We start from the raw sequence: 18,058 nt of genomic DNA, 5'->3' as shown, positions 1-18,058 counted from the left end.
AATTCAACCCACCCTAACATTAAATCGCGAATCCACCTCTGATTACGATTAATGACGTAAAATGATAGTATCCGACATAAAAAAAAGGCATTATTTTTGTGCATATGTTGAATTAATAATAAAATGGTTAATGTTTGAAGCCAAACACTGTCACACAATATTTTTAAATATTTGTTTATCCTAAAATTAAAAAAAGAAAGGGCACGAATGGTGTAAGAATGGACAAGTCTAACTATAATCCCCTCAAAAAACTAGTATCCAAGTAATCTTCGTACACAGACACAAGAGTATAAAAGTGCAATTGCAGAGGTTGAAAAACAAATGCTTTTTCATTAATGAATGAATTGATATATTCTATAGTAAAAACAAAGGAATACCTAACACTTCCTGTAAAAAACTGACTATATCTATAGTTGACTACCGCAGCCTATTTTCTATATCCACTCTATCCCTTAGCTTTACTGCTGTACAACAAAATTTCTTGGAAGGTTCTCTTCCTTCTAGAAGGATGGAACCCTACCATTTTCTATGCTACAACAAAGAATCAGTGTTAATCTCTAACTAGAGGGTTAGTGCTCTGTACATGAAACATTTTCGTATCAGCAATCTGCTTTATAGTTCCAGGATATCCTCATGTAGCTGATGTGGGAACACGGGTCGGATTTACAAAAACCGATCGGGCTCTGCTTCCAGACGGACGCGAGAGCTCAATCGGCCCCGATCAATCCAACCCGTGCTGAACATTTATCTCGAGATAGATAAGAGGGCCGAACATACCTCCGATCAGTGGCGGGGCCAGAAATATAGCTTCGAGGGGAGCTAAAGTCGAAAAAGTTTCGGCTACCAGGGTGCTGAAGCCGAAATTTTCCGGAAAGAAATAAATTTATAAGGTTAAGATGATACCCACACAAAAAACATTGATGGGGGGTGCTCGAGCCTCCCCCAGCTCCGGCCCCTGCCTCTGATGAATTGGTTTGTGAATAAGCCCTCCTCCAATAAGTACAGCCCCGAGACTAGCGTATCAGCTGCCTGCGTCATCCAAAGCAGCCGGAAAGAGCCGTTGGCACTCTCGTAACCGCCCCATTTGCAGACCTTGAGGTTTTGCAAAGCCTCGACTGCACCGCTCCGACTCCATTTCCGGAGGCGCATTGCTGGTTGATCCAGCATGGGCTGTGCTCCAATTGTTCTCTTCTTTTCTTTGTTAATATTCAAGCCTTGGACGCATTCTCTGCAGCTTCAGCTTCCTTCTGAGCTTTCTTCTTGTCTGCTTCAGCCTGCTTGATGTTTTCTTCACAGGCTGTCTGGAATAGCTTCACGAAGTTCGAGAGGGTTGCAGTGACTGGATACAATAAAACACACGGCTCAGCAGTCTGAAATGTGAATGTCGCACAAGAAAATAAAAGGAAAATATGTCCCAATGCTTAACAATTTTCTGAAAAATGTCCTAAACGTAACATTTTGGAACCCAACCTTTGAACAGTGTAACAAAAATGTCCTCAGTTTAATTTTTTCTCGAGCTTGGAAAACCGGTCAGATGTGTATTTAGGGTTAAGAATACTGCTGATTTATCCATGTACTCTCCGTCGCGACATGCTGACTTTCAGAGCCCGAGAAATTGACATTACATTGTTCAAAGGTTTGCTACCAAAATGTTACTGTTTAAACGTTGGGATGTTTTTGGGAAAACGTTAGATGCTGGGGAATTTTCGTATATTTTCCCAGAAAGAAAGAAAGAAGAGGTGATTTTCAAGTTACCTTGCTCGAGAGGGGTTCGGTTAGGATCTTCACCGAAGTACATAGCCACTGCTTCAGCATTTTTACCCTACCAAACGGTGAATAACCCAACCCCATTAACAAAGGAAATAAAATCATGTGTGTATACAAGATAATAAAGGTGAAATTTTACCGCAACAGAATATGTGTTCATTACAGAGGTCACTTCACTCTCAGCAGCACCAACAAATTCCTTCAACGTCTGCCAAACACAGCAACATGAAGATTGAATATCTCTATGATTGTGTCAAGCATGTACAAGATGCTTTAGGATTTGTACCCTGTGAAAAACTTCGGAGACAGGACCATCATGTTCCGAAGCATCCAATTCCTGCTTCACCTTCTCTAAACCCTTGGAGATAGATGTCATTTCATCTGCCAGCGATTTTAGTTGAATCTGCGGAAAGGGAAGTCATTTTCAATTCAAGGCTATCTACATAACTCAATTTAACTACTCCCTCCTCCCCATTACAAATGTCCCACTTTCCATAATGGGATGTCCCATTATAGATGTCTCATTCCTTTTTTGACAAATAATTAAAACACTAGTTAACTGCTTTTACAAATCCCAATATATTTTTCTCTTTCCACCAACTCACTTTATCTACTAATTAGTAATTACACATTCCTTAATCTCTGTGCCCAAAAGCAATGGGACTAATGGGATGGAGGGAGTATCATCTTGTAGTGTAAGTGAGATAAGAACCTTGGTGGAAGCTTCCAGGTTAGGAAGATCTTTGTAAAAGTCTAAAAGATCTGGATTCTTAGAGCCAAGGGCCTGCATACAAAAAACAGTAGGACGACAATAAGATATCTTGAATATTTTCACTTCTAATTGGTGTAATGTATTTTACAGCTAACATCCATATCAAAAGAAAGGAATTGAAAATGCACTGACTGAAGAAAATCTAAATTTACAATGCCTCAAACCTCAAACGCTAAAGCTGCCTACTAAAAAAAACTGTTAACTTATTCCAATAAGGTTATCTTTAGAAATAAGCTAGTTTACAAGATCACAAAGCTAGAAACACAAAATACAAAAATTATAATCAGATCCAAGTGCACTAATTGCGAATATTATTATGACACATTTGAACAACTAAAGCATATAGAAATACCAAAGCAACTAGTAAAGAGATTTCTTGCCGGACGGTTAGGTATAGATTTCTTGTAAAAAAGTAATTCTTCTTAGTCCAATAATGAGATTAAACAGACGGAAGAATAAGTCAAAAATGGTATGAGCAGATACCTTACAAAGATAATGCATAAGTGTCATCCTGCTAGTGCTCGAACGTGTATCCGTCAGTTTCAAAAGGCTATCCAGTTTGTATCCGACGGCAGCACCTGAATATGACAGAGGAAGTTTTCTTGATTCTGGCACATATTAGCGAAATTAAAATTGAATAATTAAGCTCAGGAGAAACTTACTCCTATGTCCTAAATTTACTGCTTGGCAAAATTTAAACAAAATTTTACTAAGTCCATATATACCTCTGGCAGTTCCCTCATTCAATGTATTTCCAAGAACTAATATTTTCGACAAAATTTCTCTCAGTTTGGTGGAGTTCCGGACCTGAAGCATGAGGAAGTTGTCAAATTTATTCTAAGTAACGAAAACAACAGGGCATCATAAACTCACAAGATTCCATCTGTTTACCTCTTCACAGGCGGAGTTTACAACAACCAAGCTTTTTTTGAAATCAGAAAGCTGGGAGCACAAAAAGATAAAAATAAAATAGAAGAAAAAGTTGGAAAATTTGCACATATTATTAAGTAATTCTCAGAAATTTTACATCAGTCAAACCTGAGAGTTGAATTGAATCTTGAAAAGGAAAACCCTTAATTTAGCTTCCACTCGAGGTGCCTTCATCAGCTCTAGGAAAAACTAAAACATGAAAAATGTCTCAAACAAAAAGAACCCATGCAGAAAAATTATGTGATTTAATTGGAAAAAAACTTTGTTCATATGTGACATGCCCACATTTCATCAGAAAAGGAGCACCAAAAGAAATAAAATAGTATAATAGTGATCGGACCTGTTCACACTTCCCCAACATCTCTGGATCACCTGTGTACGTCTAAAAGAAATAATGCTGAATCAATTAAAGTGACAGCTTCTTTGATCACAGTTATTACAAATTTACTACATATATAATTGAGCAAATGTCATTTTGTCTTTTGAAATTCACCTTGAGAAGCTCCATCTCTTCCTTTTTTGGACAAAACTTAATAAGATTTTCTACTTGATCAGCATCCAGAACTGTGTCATCCAGTGAAAGTGCTGCGGTCTGTGAAAGCAAACCATCCATGATATCAAAAGAAAACTGAAAACAAATAACAACTATATAATAAAAGCTTTAAATAGCTGTCACACAAAATTTCCTAGCCAAGCCATAAAACAAATTTTGTTTTGAAAATATCAATTATGTAATTAACTGATGCACATTTGTGAAGAAAGAAAGGCCACACATGCAGTATTATTATAAGCATTCTTCATTTACATAAGATCGAGCCTATCTTGGTCAGTAAGTAACATTACTAGCATAGCCAATTTTCCCCACTACTAACAAGCTCTCATTCATTCTGTTAGATGAGTTTGCACAAAATTATTTTCCCAATTTTCTCATGAGGAATATGCAGATGAAGAAAAAAAACCAAGACCAAATGATATGCCTACAATAATCAGTTGTAATTGTAAAATAATAGAAAGAGAGAGAAGACAAGGAACAAATGTAAAAAACAAACAATTGACAGAAAAGATGCACTAGTTTAGCTTACCATCATATCAGGAAGTGGCATTTTCACTTTTGTAAGCATGATTTCAACGTTATAGGCCCTCTTTAGGTCAATCTACACAATGACATGAAATCATAGAATAAGAAAAATTTTGTTTCTTGTTTACCCACTAACAAGGCAAACTAAATGATCACAATGTGACAAGTATATATCAGCTTGTATTTCATTGTTCTATAGTTTCTGAGAAATTTTGAAAAAGTTGCATTAGATTCCCAAATAATATATATAAGAAATACAAAATTACATTACCAGCTGGACTTTGGTAGGCTTAGCTGAAGCAGCCTTCTTGCCTCCACCTTTGCCTTTATCTTTAACCGGGGCTGTTGCACAGAAAAGAGTCTCAAGTTCTGACGCATCAAATTCTGGTGCACTAGAATTAGAGGGCAAGAAATCAGTAACTTCAAGGAATCAAGAAGCTACAAAGGGAAATAAATAACAAATTCATTAAAAACTCCATGCACATAGATGATACTATTTAATTCATGCAGTATAAGCATTCAAAACAAAGCAACAGGCATACTTCATATAGATTATGGCATTTTCTTATGGACTAGAATTAGAGGGCTGGATATTAGTAACTTTAAGAAATAAAGAACGAAATAAGTTCATTAAAAGGCATGCACATTTGATGATTACTAAATTGATTCTGTATAAGAATTTGAGCAAAGCTACAGAACAATACAATCAGTGGACCATGTCTAACATAAAATAATTTAACAAAGAGAGGAAGAGTAATACACTTGAGGGGTTCCTTGTTTCTGCAATTCTTCCCACAAGCTTCCTTTTAGTGCCCGGGTCACCTTGCTCCAATGAAGTGGCTTTAAATTGGACTTTTTCACTGCAGGGCGTGCCTGCCCCCTACCAGCACCCATCCCTCTACCTGCTCCAGGTGGGGGTGGTGGACCTCCTCGTGGACCTGGTGGCGGTGGTGGACCTCCTCCTGGTGGACCTGGTGGCGGTGGCGGACCTGGTGCACCACCTCCAGGAGGAGGTGGTGGAGGTGGGGCTCCTCCAGGTGGAGGAGGCGGAGGTGGTGCTCCTCCAGGCGGAGGGGGTGGAGGAGGTGGTCCTCCTCCTCCTCCAGGCGGAGGGGGTGGCGGAGGTGGTCCTCCTCCTCCTCCTGGCGGAGGGGGTGGTGGAGGTGGAGCTCCCCCGAAAGGCGGAGGGGGTGGTGGAGGTGGAGCTCCTCCAAAAGGCGGAGGGGGTGGGGGAGGTGGTGCTCCTCCAACAGGCGGAGGGGGTGGAGGAGGTGCACCAGCACAAGGAGGAGGCGGTGGGGGCGTTGGTGGTGGTGGTGGTGGAGCACAGGATGTTGGCGGAGGTGATGTTTCTGAAAAGGAAGAGGATAGAGGTGGAGGAGGAGGAGGTGGTGGTGGAGGTGCTGTTTTACAAACAGGTGGTGGGGGTGGTTGAGAAGCATCATTCTTTGCAGGGGGAGGATCATTAGCAGGAGGTGGAGGTTGAGTTAGTGTAACACCACTCAGAGGAGATGGAAAAGGTGTAGTAGGTGTTCCAAACAAAGCAAGGGGTTGTGAAAATCCTGGAATACCAGGAGGTATTGATGTTGTTGGTGTAGCACCACTCAGCTGAGATAGAGACTGAGGGAAATAATAAACTCCCTGATTAGGAGGTAGTGATGGATAAGCAGCGTGCAAAGAAAATGGGAATGGACCTGAAGTTGAAGAATTTGATAATACTAGAACCACGGTACACCAAGGGGGTGGCGGAGGTGGAGGGGGTGGTGGGATAACAGTACTAGTATTCTCCACACTGGACGAGCTAGGAGGTACGGGTGCAGGTGGAGGAATTGGGTTTCCTTGCAAATTTATGGCTAAGCTAGAATTTACAGACGAAGGTGGGGGAGTTGAAGGCTGAGGGATAGAAGAAGATAATAACTGAACAGCTGCATTCTGGAAAGATAACGGCGACGACTGTGCAGGTGGGGCTGGTGGCGGCAATGAATAAGTACCTGTATCAGTAGATGGAACAGGAGGAGGTGGAGGTGGTGGAGGTGTGGAAGTGGGTATGGGCTGAGATGGAGGCGGAGGTGGTGGTGAGGGAGTGGGTGTGGGCTGAGATGGAGGCTGAGGTGGAGACGTGGGAGTGGGCGTCGGCTGAGATGGAAGCGCAGGTGGAGACGGAGGCGTGAGAATGGGCGTGGACTGAGATGAAGGAGGAGGCGGAGGAACAGGCATAGGAGTGGTCGTGGGCTGAGATGGAGGCGGAGGTGGAGGTGGAGGTGGAGGCACAGCTGTAGGAGTGGGCGTGGGTTGAGATGGAGGTGGAGGCACAGGCGTAGGAGTGGTTGTGGGCTGAGGCGGAGGCGGAGGCGGAGGAGTAGGAGTGGTTTTGGGCTGAGATGGAGGCGGCGGCGGAGGCACAGGAGTCGCAGTGGGAGCAGGCGTGGGCTGAGATGGAGGCAGCGGAGGAGGCACAGGCGTCGCAGTGGGAGTAGGCGTGAGCTGAGGCGGAGGCAGAGGCGGAAGCTTCCTTGGCATAGGAGGTAGAGGCAGAGATACAGGTGGAGGTGGAGGTGGAGGCAGAAGCGGCAAACTCTGTTCTTTGACATGAGGAATTGATGTAGGTGGTAAAGCGGGTTTTACTGATACTGATTGTGAGGGAGGAGGTGCATCCGATGGAGGACGAGAGGCGGGTTTTACTGATACGGCATGCAGCTCCACTGGTTTACGTTTGTTGGGCTCTTGTATGACCTGTGCTTTTGAGGAAGAAGTTGGGGGAGCAGCCTCTTCGGCTGCTGATGAGTTCGAAGACAATGGAGAAGCAGTGTAGGATGCAGGAGCAGATTGGGTCTTTTTTTTAAATCCAGATACAGAATCATTGCCAAGAGCTATTAATGCTGGAGCACTGTTATGTCTTGACCGAGGATACAGTACATGCATTGAATTCGAGTAAGAACCTTTGTTAGAAGGTATCCCCCTCGACGCAGCATTTGACTTAGCCCGTCTGGCCAGAGGCGAATCTTGCAGCTTACTTTCCTTACTGGTAACAACTACATCTGCATCAGATCTTGATCTGTGCACCGGCTGTTTCATATGGGCAGTTGAAAGGCCCTCGTGCTCATAATCATCAGCACCTAACTTTTGGTTTGAACCTTCCTCTTCATTTTTCATCAGTATATGCACCTCTTCTCTTTGTTTATTGTCCTCTTCTTCAGACTTGTTGTGCACACCATCATTCTCAGATAAGGTTTCTGCATCGTTGACTACCTCAGAAAACACATACCTCGACTCTAGTTGGACTTCCCCATTCTGCAACGAGTTACTAATAGGGTCCACCGGGCTACCATAACTGCTACTGGCCTCATCTATAGCACACTCTTGAAATGCTTGTTGTTCCGGCTCATCCTCCAAGGGAATGTGATGACGACCTTCATCAACCTGGGTTTTGTCAACTATGGCTTCATGAACCCGGGCTTCGTCAACCACGGCTTCACCAACCACGGCTTCACCAACCATGGCTTCATCAACCTGGGCACTAACTTTAATTGGATGGCGATCAGATTCCACCTTACCATCCTGTGCTTCAACAAAACTGCTAAAGATCTCATCCGCCTCAAAAAATTCATCAGGAGTGGCAACTTCTGTTTCACTGTCATCTTCGTCATCTTCGCTCACAACTTGTGTGGTGATGATAGGCGGGAGAGAATCCGCATCTGAGAAGTGTACCTGATACAGAGAAGTAGGTTTTCAACCAGTAAGGTACCAGAGACTGAGGAATTTGGAACAAGCAATACAAAATCTTACCTCTGCTTTGAATTCCCTCGAGATAAGGTCCTTTGCATCCCAAAGAACATCTACCTCGTTGCGGGCTAGCATCAAAACATTTGACCGGACAAATTCAGTGTGGAACATAATTCGAAAAATCATTTTCTCACTTACTAGATCATCCCCCAAATGGATGCATTCAAGAACAACATCTCCTTGAACACAGCAATGGATATCTATTGTTACTAGAGCACACTCTTCCTGCACCCACAGATCATTATCACCATTATCATCAACCATCAAGCCTAGCATACCCAAGAGATCATTAAAGCAAATAATTGTTGTAGCCAATTCTAATTTAACTTGAAATTTTAGTAACATGCCATTACCTTTCGATAGTAAGGTATATCTTTTGTCACTTTAGAAGATGAAAACAAGAGCTTTGTACTTATATTGGACAATCTGGAAGAAGATTCATGACCATATACTCTTACTATTGGTCGACATCCTTGTCCATCATCATATAGAGGAAGGGCTCGGAGTATCATGTAATCCAAGGCCAGAGGCGGATCTGATGATGGCCAATCCAACCGAGAATCTCTTCTACTGATATACTGAAGATACCTGAGCTGAGATGGCTGTGGATTCAAAGGAGTCAAAAGAGAAAGAAGGTCCCGGGGAGCTTGTTTGTATACCATTTCAAGAGTCTTCTGCTCACCAGTGTATTGTTTCCTGTAAAGAAGAAGGCCAGCTAGCATAAATGCAAGCACAGGCCATCCCCCCCTTTCACAAAGCATTAAAAGTATATTATGCTGGCCCTCAACCGTCAACCAGTTCTCACTTGATCGCAAGAAGTGGTTGATCATCTCCATAGGTAACAGTGGACACCTTTCATACTGCTGAGGGTAATCCATGACTGTCATATCATACTGAGCTAACAGATCAGATAATATGCTCCTACCGTCCCCTTCTTTGAAATTGAAAACCATGAAAGCAGCATCAGGGTAGTGATTTTGTAGCTGAGCTACAATCCCATTCAAGTATGTCCTGTACTCATCCTCATCAAGCACATGAGTGGAGAAGCAGCAATCAAACACTGCATTCAGAACAAAACAAACGGCTTCATCATATAGTTGTTATTCACAATTCACATCATCATAGTAATAGCAAACATTGCAAAAGCACAAATTTGCGAACTGCTTCTAACATGCAAAATGTGAGATCCCATCAAAGTTTGCAGTTCAACAAAGAAAATGTCATAAAGAAGGAAAAGTTCATTTGGTTGTCCTCCACGATCAAATTGATTAACCATGTCATGCAATCCCTCATTTTCAAATAATACCAAAACAAAACAAAAAAACCAAAGTAGGGCAAACTTTGCTAGCACTTCACAATAATACAACGTTGTCAAGCTGCCTAAATATCCTAACAACTTGTTGCACCGTATAACAATATGTCGCGCAGTTTACACCTATATCTTGACAGGAAAGGCAGGATCAACTCGAATCACCAAGCTCAAAACTATTCAGCAACATGTTACTACCACAAATAGTCTTAAGTTACAACTTTATCATTCTATCCTCGAGCAAGGATTTTGCACAAGCTTGGCCTCATAGCCTACACTACATTAACCATAGAACAAAATCATCAACTACAATGCCATTAAAATGCAAGAAAAACCAGCTCGAAGCATACCATAGACCCTCTCAGAGATTTCCAGAAGTCGATCCGGCGGCTTCCGGTAGAAGAACCTTCTGAACAGCGCCATTCTAGTGGCGCTGTCTTATCCCTGATTGGATCCAAAACTCCTTTTCCCAATCCAATCTCTCGATTCTATTCTTGCCAATCACAATTAACGAAAAGATCTCCATAATTCACTGATTAGCACCATAATGCGATCACATATTCACTGCCGCGCCAATTACCGCCATAATGCGGTCTGAATTCGTCCCCCAGCAACAATTTACACAAACCGAGATCAATATGTAAGCAAGAACCAGCGATTTCAGCTAAGGTTTTGACCCCTCGAACAGCAATCCAACAGTAAACTGTTGCAATGTTGGATAAATTGAGCTCAATCAACAAAGGAAAATGAATTAATTCTTCGAGATAGAGGATTTATGAAGCAAGTGAGACAGTAGAGAAATGATTAATTCTAAGTTTAAGTGTTTCAGGTAAGGGGAAAAGAAATTAGAAATGAGAGGGAAAAAAAATTATTTCCCGATTGAGATTGGATTTTGTTAACCCCACTTTTTCGATCAATTAATGAAAATGGATAGATGCATGCAGGGAGAGAGAGGAGAGAGGAGAGAGAAAGAGAAATCATGCAGTTGTCTGCATTTGGGGAAGAAGCTCCGATTAATTCTAAGTTTAGGGTTTGAGGTAAGGGGAAAAGAAATTAGAAATGATAGGAAAATTATTTCTCGATGGCGATTGGATTTTTGTTAACCCCACTTTTTCCGATCAATTTATTACAGGAAGTTTTTGAAAAAAAGAAAAAATAAAAAAAAGATTAATGCAGGGATAGATACATGCAGAGAGAGAGAGATCATGGAGTTGTCTGCATATGGGGAAGAAGCTTCATCAGGTGGATACGCCTGACCCTGACAGAGATTCAAAGCCACTCCGATTTCCGTTATTGTTTTTTTATTGTTTATTCTTTTTTTTTGTTTTTTTGCTTTTAATTAATTTTTTTCTAGATTGCCATTTCGTAGCATGGCCCTACTTGGGAAGAATATATTGTATACTTTAATACTATACTCATTAATACCAAAAGGTCATTTTTGGCTTCATGCTTAGGGGAAATTTATTATTACTGCTTCAAAAGAAGCATGTGGAAAGTACTTCATTTTTGACCTACAATAATATGATGTAATATTTTTATTTTACCTTTAATTATATTTGTGAATTGATTATTTGATTTGATATTAGTTAATTTAATCGATTTTATTTTTTTTTAATCATTTTTATATCAAAAAAATACTCCCTCCGTCCCAATATTGTTGGCCACATTTAGTTTCGGCACGGGAATTAAGGAGTTGTAGATTAGTATTTTAAGTGTGTGGGTAATATAGTATAAAAGTAATAAAGTAGGAGAGAGAAGGTGATAAAGTATGAGAGAGAAGGTAATAAAATGATAAAGTAGGAGAGAGAATGTGATAAAGTAGGAGAGAGAATGTAATAAAGTGATAAAGTAGGAGAGATAATGTGATAAAGTAAGAGATTGAATGTGATAAATATTTCCATTTTAGGAAAGTGGCCAACAATAGTGGGACAAACTAAAAAGGAAATGTGGCCAACAATATTGGGACGGAGGGAGTATAGAATTTAAGAGAAAAAAATTATTGGGCGGGTTTGGTCCGACCGCCTGGTGGCCTGATAGGGTCCGTTTGGGCTTGTTATTTTAAGGCCCGATCATATTTTGGGTCGGCCCGGCTCGACCCGGTATAATTCAAAAGCCTAGTGGACTGAGCCGGGCTGGCCTGACCCAGCCCATTTGACACCTCAACCTTTTGACAATATATTATCTCTCCATACCTAAGACTCCATCCGTCCAATATTGTTGGCCACATTCTTTTCGACACGGAGATTAAAAATTTGAGTGTTATGTTTTAATTGAGTGTAGCCCACCAAAATTAATGAATTAATTAAGAGACTTTCTTCCTCCTTTCACTTTCTTCTTCATCCACCACCTCTCTCCTCCGGCGAAATCGCCGCCATCAGCCACCCTCACCTCTGGCGAAATCAGCCACCTCACCTCCGATGAAGTCGTCGGAATCAGCCACCCTCACCCTTAAACCAGAACACACTCTCACCATTTTCTCCATTCTCGTCGCCGCCACCTTTAGATTCAAGGGCACCACCCTCACCACCGTCGCCTTCCTCAAATCTGCTAACAACCACCACCCTCACCACCGCCAATCTCCACTCAATCTCCAAATCCTAAAAATCTCATCTTTCCAAATCCCAAAATTCAAAATTTCCCCCAAAATCAAAGAGGTGAGAGAGAGAGTTGAGGAAGGGAACCGTGGGGACGAAGCCGACCGACCTCGCCGAAAATTTCAGAGGCGGCGGCGGAGGCCCTAAACCAGACACCCACAAGGTGCACCGGCCAGCTCCATCTTCTCCAGTCAGACGTCGCCCCTGTTCCAATTTCCTCAATCCAATTTTCACCAAAACTAGACCCCAAAACCAGAAACCCACAACCACGACATCCCAAAATCAAATAACCAGATCCCGCCGGAGAATAAGAGAGAAGGGAGGACCACCCCCAAATCGTGTCCCCCTTAGATCTAGGGTTTGGCAGCCGCAGGGTTTCGAACCACCCTCTTGACGGAATCGAAGCCGCCGCTGCTATGGGTCGAGGGAGTCGGCGCTGCTGTCGATGGAGAGTAATAGAGGAGATGAGAGGCAGAGGCAGCGGCAGTGGCAACGGCTGTGGGGCTATTGCTGTCTGACTAGAGGAGGGGAGAATGCGACAACAGAAGAAAGAGAGCGGGGTAAAGGGTGAGAATGAGATGGGGAGAAGGTTGTCGTCGATGGTGACCCTCGCCAGAGAAGGAAGCTGTCGGATTTTTGGAGTTGGTAGGCGACGTGTGTGTGTCGCCAGACTTGAGAGTGAGGGAGAGACGAAAGGGGAGAGAGAGAAGAGAGAGTGTTTAGGTTTAGGCAAAAAGTTTAAATTAAATTACTAATTAATTGAGCTTAATTAAATTAAATGTTTCCATTTTTAGAAAGTAGCCAACAATAGTGGGACATACCAAAAAGGAAATATGGCCAACAATATTGGGACGGAGGGAGTATTTAAATAATTTTCATCAACCCACTTTATTTATTTTTTAGGGAGTACTTTTTTTCTTAAAATTCATGCATCTCACATGTGAGGTATTTTTTTAATTTTAATTAAAAAAGCCCTAATTCTATTTTTTTTCTAATTAAAAAAGCCCTAATTCTAATTTTGAATAATTGAATTACCCAACCAGTCCAGACCTCCGCCGTCGTCGACCCCGCGCGACTCCACTCTCATCCAGACCCCTGGTCCCGCCGTCCCGCAGCCTGTCTCGTTCAGAATCAGCTCGGATCCGCTCCCCTCCGAGCCTCCGACCCCGTAACAGAGCCACCTCATCTCCAGTCGCGCCACCTCCGATCTCCGGCACTCCACGACTCAGGCAGTCTTGACTCTTAAGGTAGGTGTTAACTTTGTTTAATTATTTCGATTTTTTTTGTCACAAGTTCTCGAACTATTTCCATGGTTTGCTCTGTTTATTTTGTATATGAAGTCATTTGATATCATCTCATACCACGCTGATTTTTTTTTTTCTATGATTTGCTCTGTTCTCGAATTTTTTATTTTGAACTACTCTTGATAATTGATGTGATTTTGTTTGATGTCTCATGTCTTAACGAATGTGGGCATTTTGATTGATGATAAAAAATGAGTCTTGGGTGATTGGGGGAAGCTGCTGCTTCATATAAAATCATAAGTTCTCGAGTTGAATTGAAAGCATCTGCTTCCTATAAATAAAATCATAAGTTCTTGAGTCTTGGTGATCAAGCAGAACTAGGGAAAATTTACAATGATGCGAGTTTTGAGAAAGTGAACTTCAGCAACTGCTGTTTTTGTAATGTTGTTGGTTGATGCTGGACTGAAGTCTAGTGTTATTTATTTGTGCATTAACCTATGTCATATTTGTCCTCCCAGGATTTGAATTCTGGAATATTATATGTGTAGCCGTCACCGCTGTAACTCTATATCTACCCTTTGAGTATGGATGAAATGGAAAATGTATATGAGCATCTCTTAGTTGCTTCTGACTCTTCGACATTAAAAGAATCACTCGAGTGTCTCATTGAAACTGCAAAAACTTCTGATGGCCGGTTAGACCTTGCTTGCAAGCGTATTGTTGTACTAGTCCTCAGGCTCTGCCAATCTCCACTTCAACTTTCTGTTGAAGACCTTTTCTTATCGATAAAGCTACTTAGGAACTTGTGTGCTGGTGAAATTAATAACCAGGATCTATTTATTCAACTAAATGGTGTTGTTATTATCTCGACTCTCATCAATTCTATGGGGTTTGTTTGCGGTTCTGATAATAGAACACTTCATATGATATTGCAACTCTTGGGAAATGTTTCATTAGCTGGTGAACAACATCGCAATGTTGTATGGCGCCAATTTTTCCCCCTTGTATTTCTTGATATTGCTAGAGTTCAAAACAAGGAAACATGTGATACTTTGTCCATGGTTATCTATACATGTGTCAAGGGTAGCAGTGAACGAGCCGTAAAATTTCTTGGAGATGCAGGACTGGATATCATAGTCGAAATTATACGGACTGTTACAATAGGTACCCAGCTATATGACCTTTGTCTTGAAACTAAATACGATGTATTTGTGAAAGGGTCAATTTAATGTGACACGTTGTTTCCATTTTTATCTTTTGCAGTTGGATATAGGGAACACTGGGTGAAATTGCTTCTCTTCAAAATATGTTTTGAAGACTCTTATTTTTCACCGATTTTCTCCAAGTTATCTCCGGTTGCTGAAGCTGAGAACTCTGATACGAATGTAGGTAAAAACAATAGTTTTGGAGCTGAACAAGCATTGTTACTGAGTATTCTTTCAGAAATTCTAAATGAGGAACTTGGAGATATTGTTGTTTCTAATGATTTTTCATTGTTCCTATTCGGGATATTGAGAAATGTTGTTGGGGTTGTTGACTTTAGCACTAGAGGAAAATCACCTCTCCCAACTGGTTCAGCTGATGTTGACGTCATGGGCTACTCCATGTCCTTATTAAGAGATATTAGCGCATGCCAAGGTCCAAATGTTGAGAACCAGGATGAAGAAGGTGATGCTGTAGATATGTTGGTCTCAGCTGGGCTAATTAAGTTTCTAATTAGATTACTCCGCGACCTAGAGCCTCCAGCAATCATTAGGAAAGCAGTGGTCCACAACAATAATGAAAACGACTCAACTTCACAACCTTTAAAGTATCAGTGCCCTTACAGAGGTTTCCGCAGAGATGTAGTTGCCATCATCGGAAATTGTAGCTACCGCAGGAAGCACGTTCAGGATGAAATAAGAGAACAAGATGGAATTCTTCTCTTGTTACAACAGAGCGTCACTGATGAAGATAATCCATTCTTGAGGGAGTGGGGCATCTGGTCAATGAGAAATGTTTTCGAAGGGAATGAAGAAAACCAAAAATTAGTTGCTCAGTTGGAGCTCCAGAGATCTGTGGATACTACTGAGATTGCTGAATTGGGCCTCCGAGTAGAAGTCGATTCAAAGACTCAGCGCCCAAAGCTTGTAAATGCCTAATGAAGGTATCAAATACAATTTATATGTTTTGTTGCTTTTTACTGTCACTTATGTTTTATCATTTAACCAGTGCCTTTGTTTATTAATTAACTATATCCTTTAGTGTGCTGCAAGAGAGGGCATGCAGTCGGAGGGCGCCATGTGTGATTGTGGAACAAAGAAACTCATTGAGCCAGGAGCCGAACAGGTGAACTCTCTCATACCCGATAATTTTCAATCCTTGATGTGGTTCATATCTCGAGACTGCAGGTGGCCGTCTGGTTATAGAGCGTTCTGCACCACACCCATAAAATGCTGATCTCCTGGTTTACATGTCCACATATCTGAAAACTGCATGCCTTGATATGGTGTGCGACGAGGAAAGTTTGGTTTTGATCCGTGTTCTCGTAGTATTGGGGTTATTATCCATGGTCATGACTCAGGTACGCTACGAGAAGATATCTTTCACATATGAATGTGTGTTTATAAACCATAGGTTTTTGTAATATAGTAGTATCTCTTTAAGTGGAAATTTTGTAATATGTTAATACTTGATATTTTTCTTTAGGGGGAATTTTCTGTAACTTGAAAACCTCTGTACAATGTGAAGCTCCCTCCCATCACAGGCAAAGCCAGTCTATATGGTTATTTTGTTAATATCAGTTTCAAGGGCATAAATTTGACCACCTATTAAAGGTGTGCTTTATCTGTGCTTTTTAAATTGTTAAATATTTAGTGGATATGCACTTGCATTGCTTAAATCAATACTCATTACAATTTTTTTTGAAAAATAATGCATTCAATAAAACTATAGTAGATGAAATTCAAGGTGGGCTCATGAAGAGAGATCTTAGCCACGTACCTCATCCTATCACCTCTGTTACTAGTTGAAGCATCTTTCCATTATCTTTGGTTTTATGATTTACAATTTATTTTCAATAAGTTTGCCATTATTTCTGGTGCAAAATAAAAAATGTAAGTACCATGAAAATTGCTTTCAAAATAAAGTATTTGGAGCAAGGCGGGATTCGGGATAGTCGAGGAGAATATTTCAAATCTGAAGAAGGAAATCCTCAAATGGGACTCCATTGATGATGTGTTCGGGTTGGAAGAGGAAGAGGCAGTTTTGAGATGTGAAGCGGAAGCAAATCTCCTTACTCAGTTGCAACATCGGGACAGTACCCTCGCTCAAAGGGCTTGTCATCGGTGGCTTAAGGATGGGGATTTGAATAGTAGCCTTTTCCATAAGGCTATTAATGGCAGAAGAGCAAGGAATAATGTTTCGGGGCTTAACGTGGACGGGGTTTGGATTCAGGAACCCAGCGAAGTGAAAAGAATTGTCAAGGATCACTTTCATTCTCAATTCAGGAAAAGATCCAGAGCCTGCCTTAGGTTGCCAGCTGATTTTGTTAACCGAAAAATTTCAGATTCAGCGAGAGAGTGGCTCGATCGTCCCTTTTCTGAAGAGGAGATCAAGGAGGCGGTGTGGAACTGTGACGGTGGTAAGAGCCCCGGGCCCGATGGCTTTAATTTCCTCTTTATGAAGAGATGTTGGGATGTCATTAAAGGTGATCTTCTGTCGGTTTTGAGGGAGTTCCACCACTAATAATACTTTATTTATTCTTACTTTTCACTTTTTCACCACTCTCAATGCTAATTATAACACTTTTTTACATTTTCACCACTCACAATACTAATTATAATGTATTTTTCTCCACTATTAATACACTTTACCATTTTCCTTAAAACCCGTGCCGTCCCCAAAGAGGAACTTATTTTGGGGACGGAGGGAGTACTAATTAATGTCTAAAGATAAAACTCAAAATGCATCGTTATGCAAGAAAACCACTTAAGGCCCCAATATAGTTTGTTATACTTATTAATGTCTAAAGATAAAAGTTTTGAGTTCGAATTCATTATAATGTTATCTTTAATTTTAATTATTTAATTGACAATTTATATATATATATATATATATATATATATATATATTGATTCACGTAATTTTATTTTTAATTTTTTTTTTCTATCTTGCTTTACATGAAATCATTAATATTGAACTTTCATAATTTATTTATTATTATTTTGATTAGAAAACTTAATTTTGGCACGATTAAAGTAGGAGTGAGCAAAATCCGGTTAAATCCGAAAATTCGAACCGAACCTAACCGAAATACTAATTCGGTTCTGTTAATTTGGTTTTCGGTTCGGGTTTGGTTTTGAATTTTGAAATTTTCGATTTTTCGGTTCGGTTATGATTTTTATGAAAAAATATTTGGTTAACCGAAAACCGAACCGAAATAATAATTAATTTAATAATTTATATATATATTTAAAAATTAAAATGATTATTATTACTACTATATAAAATAGTCAATAATTACTCTTAATATCGGTCAATTTTTTTAAAAAAATAAACTTTTCAATAATTACTCTTAATTTATACTCTTAATCTTTGGTT

At 40.6% G+C, this 18,058-nt stretch overlaps 3 protein-coding genes across 6 annotated transcripts; 2 read left to right on the top strand and 1 right to left on the bottom strand.

Moving 5' to 3' along the window:
- Positions 1-310: 310 nt before the first annotated feature.
- On the bottom strand, positions 311-11,014 carry LOC131008858 (formin-like protein 20). 2 transcript variants are annotated; one of them, XM_057935953.1, is made up of 17 exons: positions 9,990-11,009; positions 8,684-9,390; positions 8,334-8,555; positions 5,308-8,255; positions 4,819-4,939; positions 4,552-4,623; positions 3,963-4,061; positions 3,810-3,851; positions 3,578-3,658; positions 3,431-3,481; positions 3,265-3,346; positions 3,023-3,117; positions 2,480-2,551; positions 2,054-2,170; positions 1,907-1,975; positions 1,756-1,822; positions 311-1,339 (listed from the first exon to the last, which is right to left on the bottom strand). In XM_057935953.1, the coding sequence occupies exons 1-17, from the start codon at positions 10,060-10,062 to the stop codon at positions 1,209-1,211; spliced, it is 5,049 nt and encodes a 1,682-aa protein (XP_057791936.1). In that variant the 5' UTR covers positions 10,063-11,009; the 3' UTR covers positions 311-1,208. The 2 variants fall into 2 exon arrangements, 1 of the variants encoding a protein (XP_057791936.1); XR_009096358.1 differs by lacking the exons at positions 311-1,339; positions 1,756-1,822; positions 1,907-1,975 and having other exon boundaries at positions 3,028-3,117; positions 9,990-11,014.
- A 2,217-nt stretch (positions 11,015-13,231) lies between these two features.
- On the top strand, positions 13,232-16,292 carry LOC131008857 (uncharacterized). Of its 3 annotated transcripts, XR_009096357.1 has the most exons (6): positions 13,243-13,480; positions 13,996-14,641; positions 14,741-15,623; positions 15,722-15,805; positions 15,886-16,040; positions 16,166-16,292. XR_009096357.1 is itself a non-coding variant. In XM_057935951.1 (4 exons), exons 2-3 carry the CDS (start codon positions 14,062-14,064, stop codon positions 15,616-15,618), a joined length of 1,458 nt encoding a protein of 485 aa, XP_057791934.1. In that variant the 5' UTR covers positions 13,232-13,480; positions 13,996-14,061; the 3' UTR covers positions 15,619-15,623; positions 15,722-16,287. The 3 variants fall into 3 exon arrangements, 1 of the variants encoding a protein (XP_057791934.1); XR_009096356.1 differs by having other exon boundaries at positions 15,886-16,287; XM_057935951.1 differs by having other exon boundaries at positions 13,232-13,480; positions 15,722-16,287.
- On the top strand, positions 15,930-17,203 carry LOC131009943 (uncharacterized). Its single transcript, XM_057937342.1, has 2 exons — positions 15,930-16,040; positions 16,619-17,203. Exons 1-2 carry the CDS (start codon positions 15,930-15,932, stop codon positions 17,201-17,203), a joined length of 696 nt encoding a protein of 231 aa, XP_057793325.1.
- The last annotated feature ends 855 nt before the right edge of the window (positions 17,204-18,058 follow it).

This window comes from Salvia miltiorrhiza, chromosome 2 (genome assembly GCF_028751815.1).
Source record: "Salvia miltiorrhiza cultivar Shanhuang (shh) chromosome 2, IMPLAD_Smil_shh, whole genome shotgun sequence".
Classification (NCBI taxonomy): domain Eukaryota; kingdom Viridiplantae; phylum Streptophyta; class Magnoliopsida; order Lamiales; family Lamiaceae; genus Salvia; species Salvia miltiorrhiza.
This window is presented reverse-complemented; position numbering and strand designations above follow the sequence as displayed.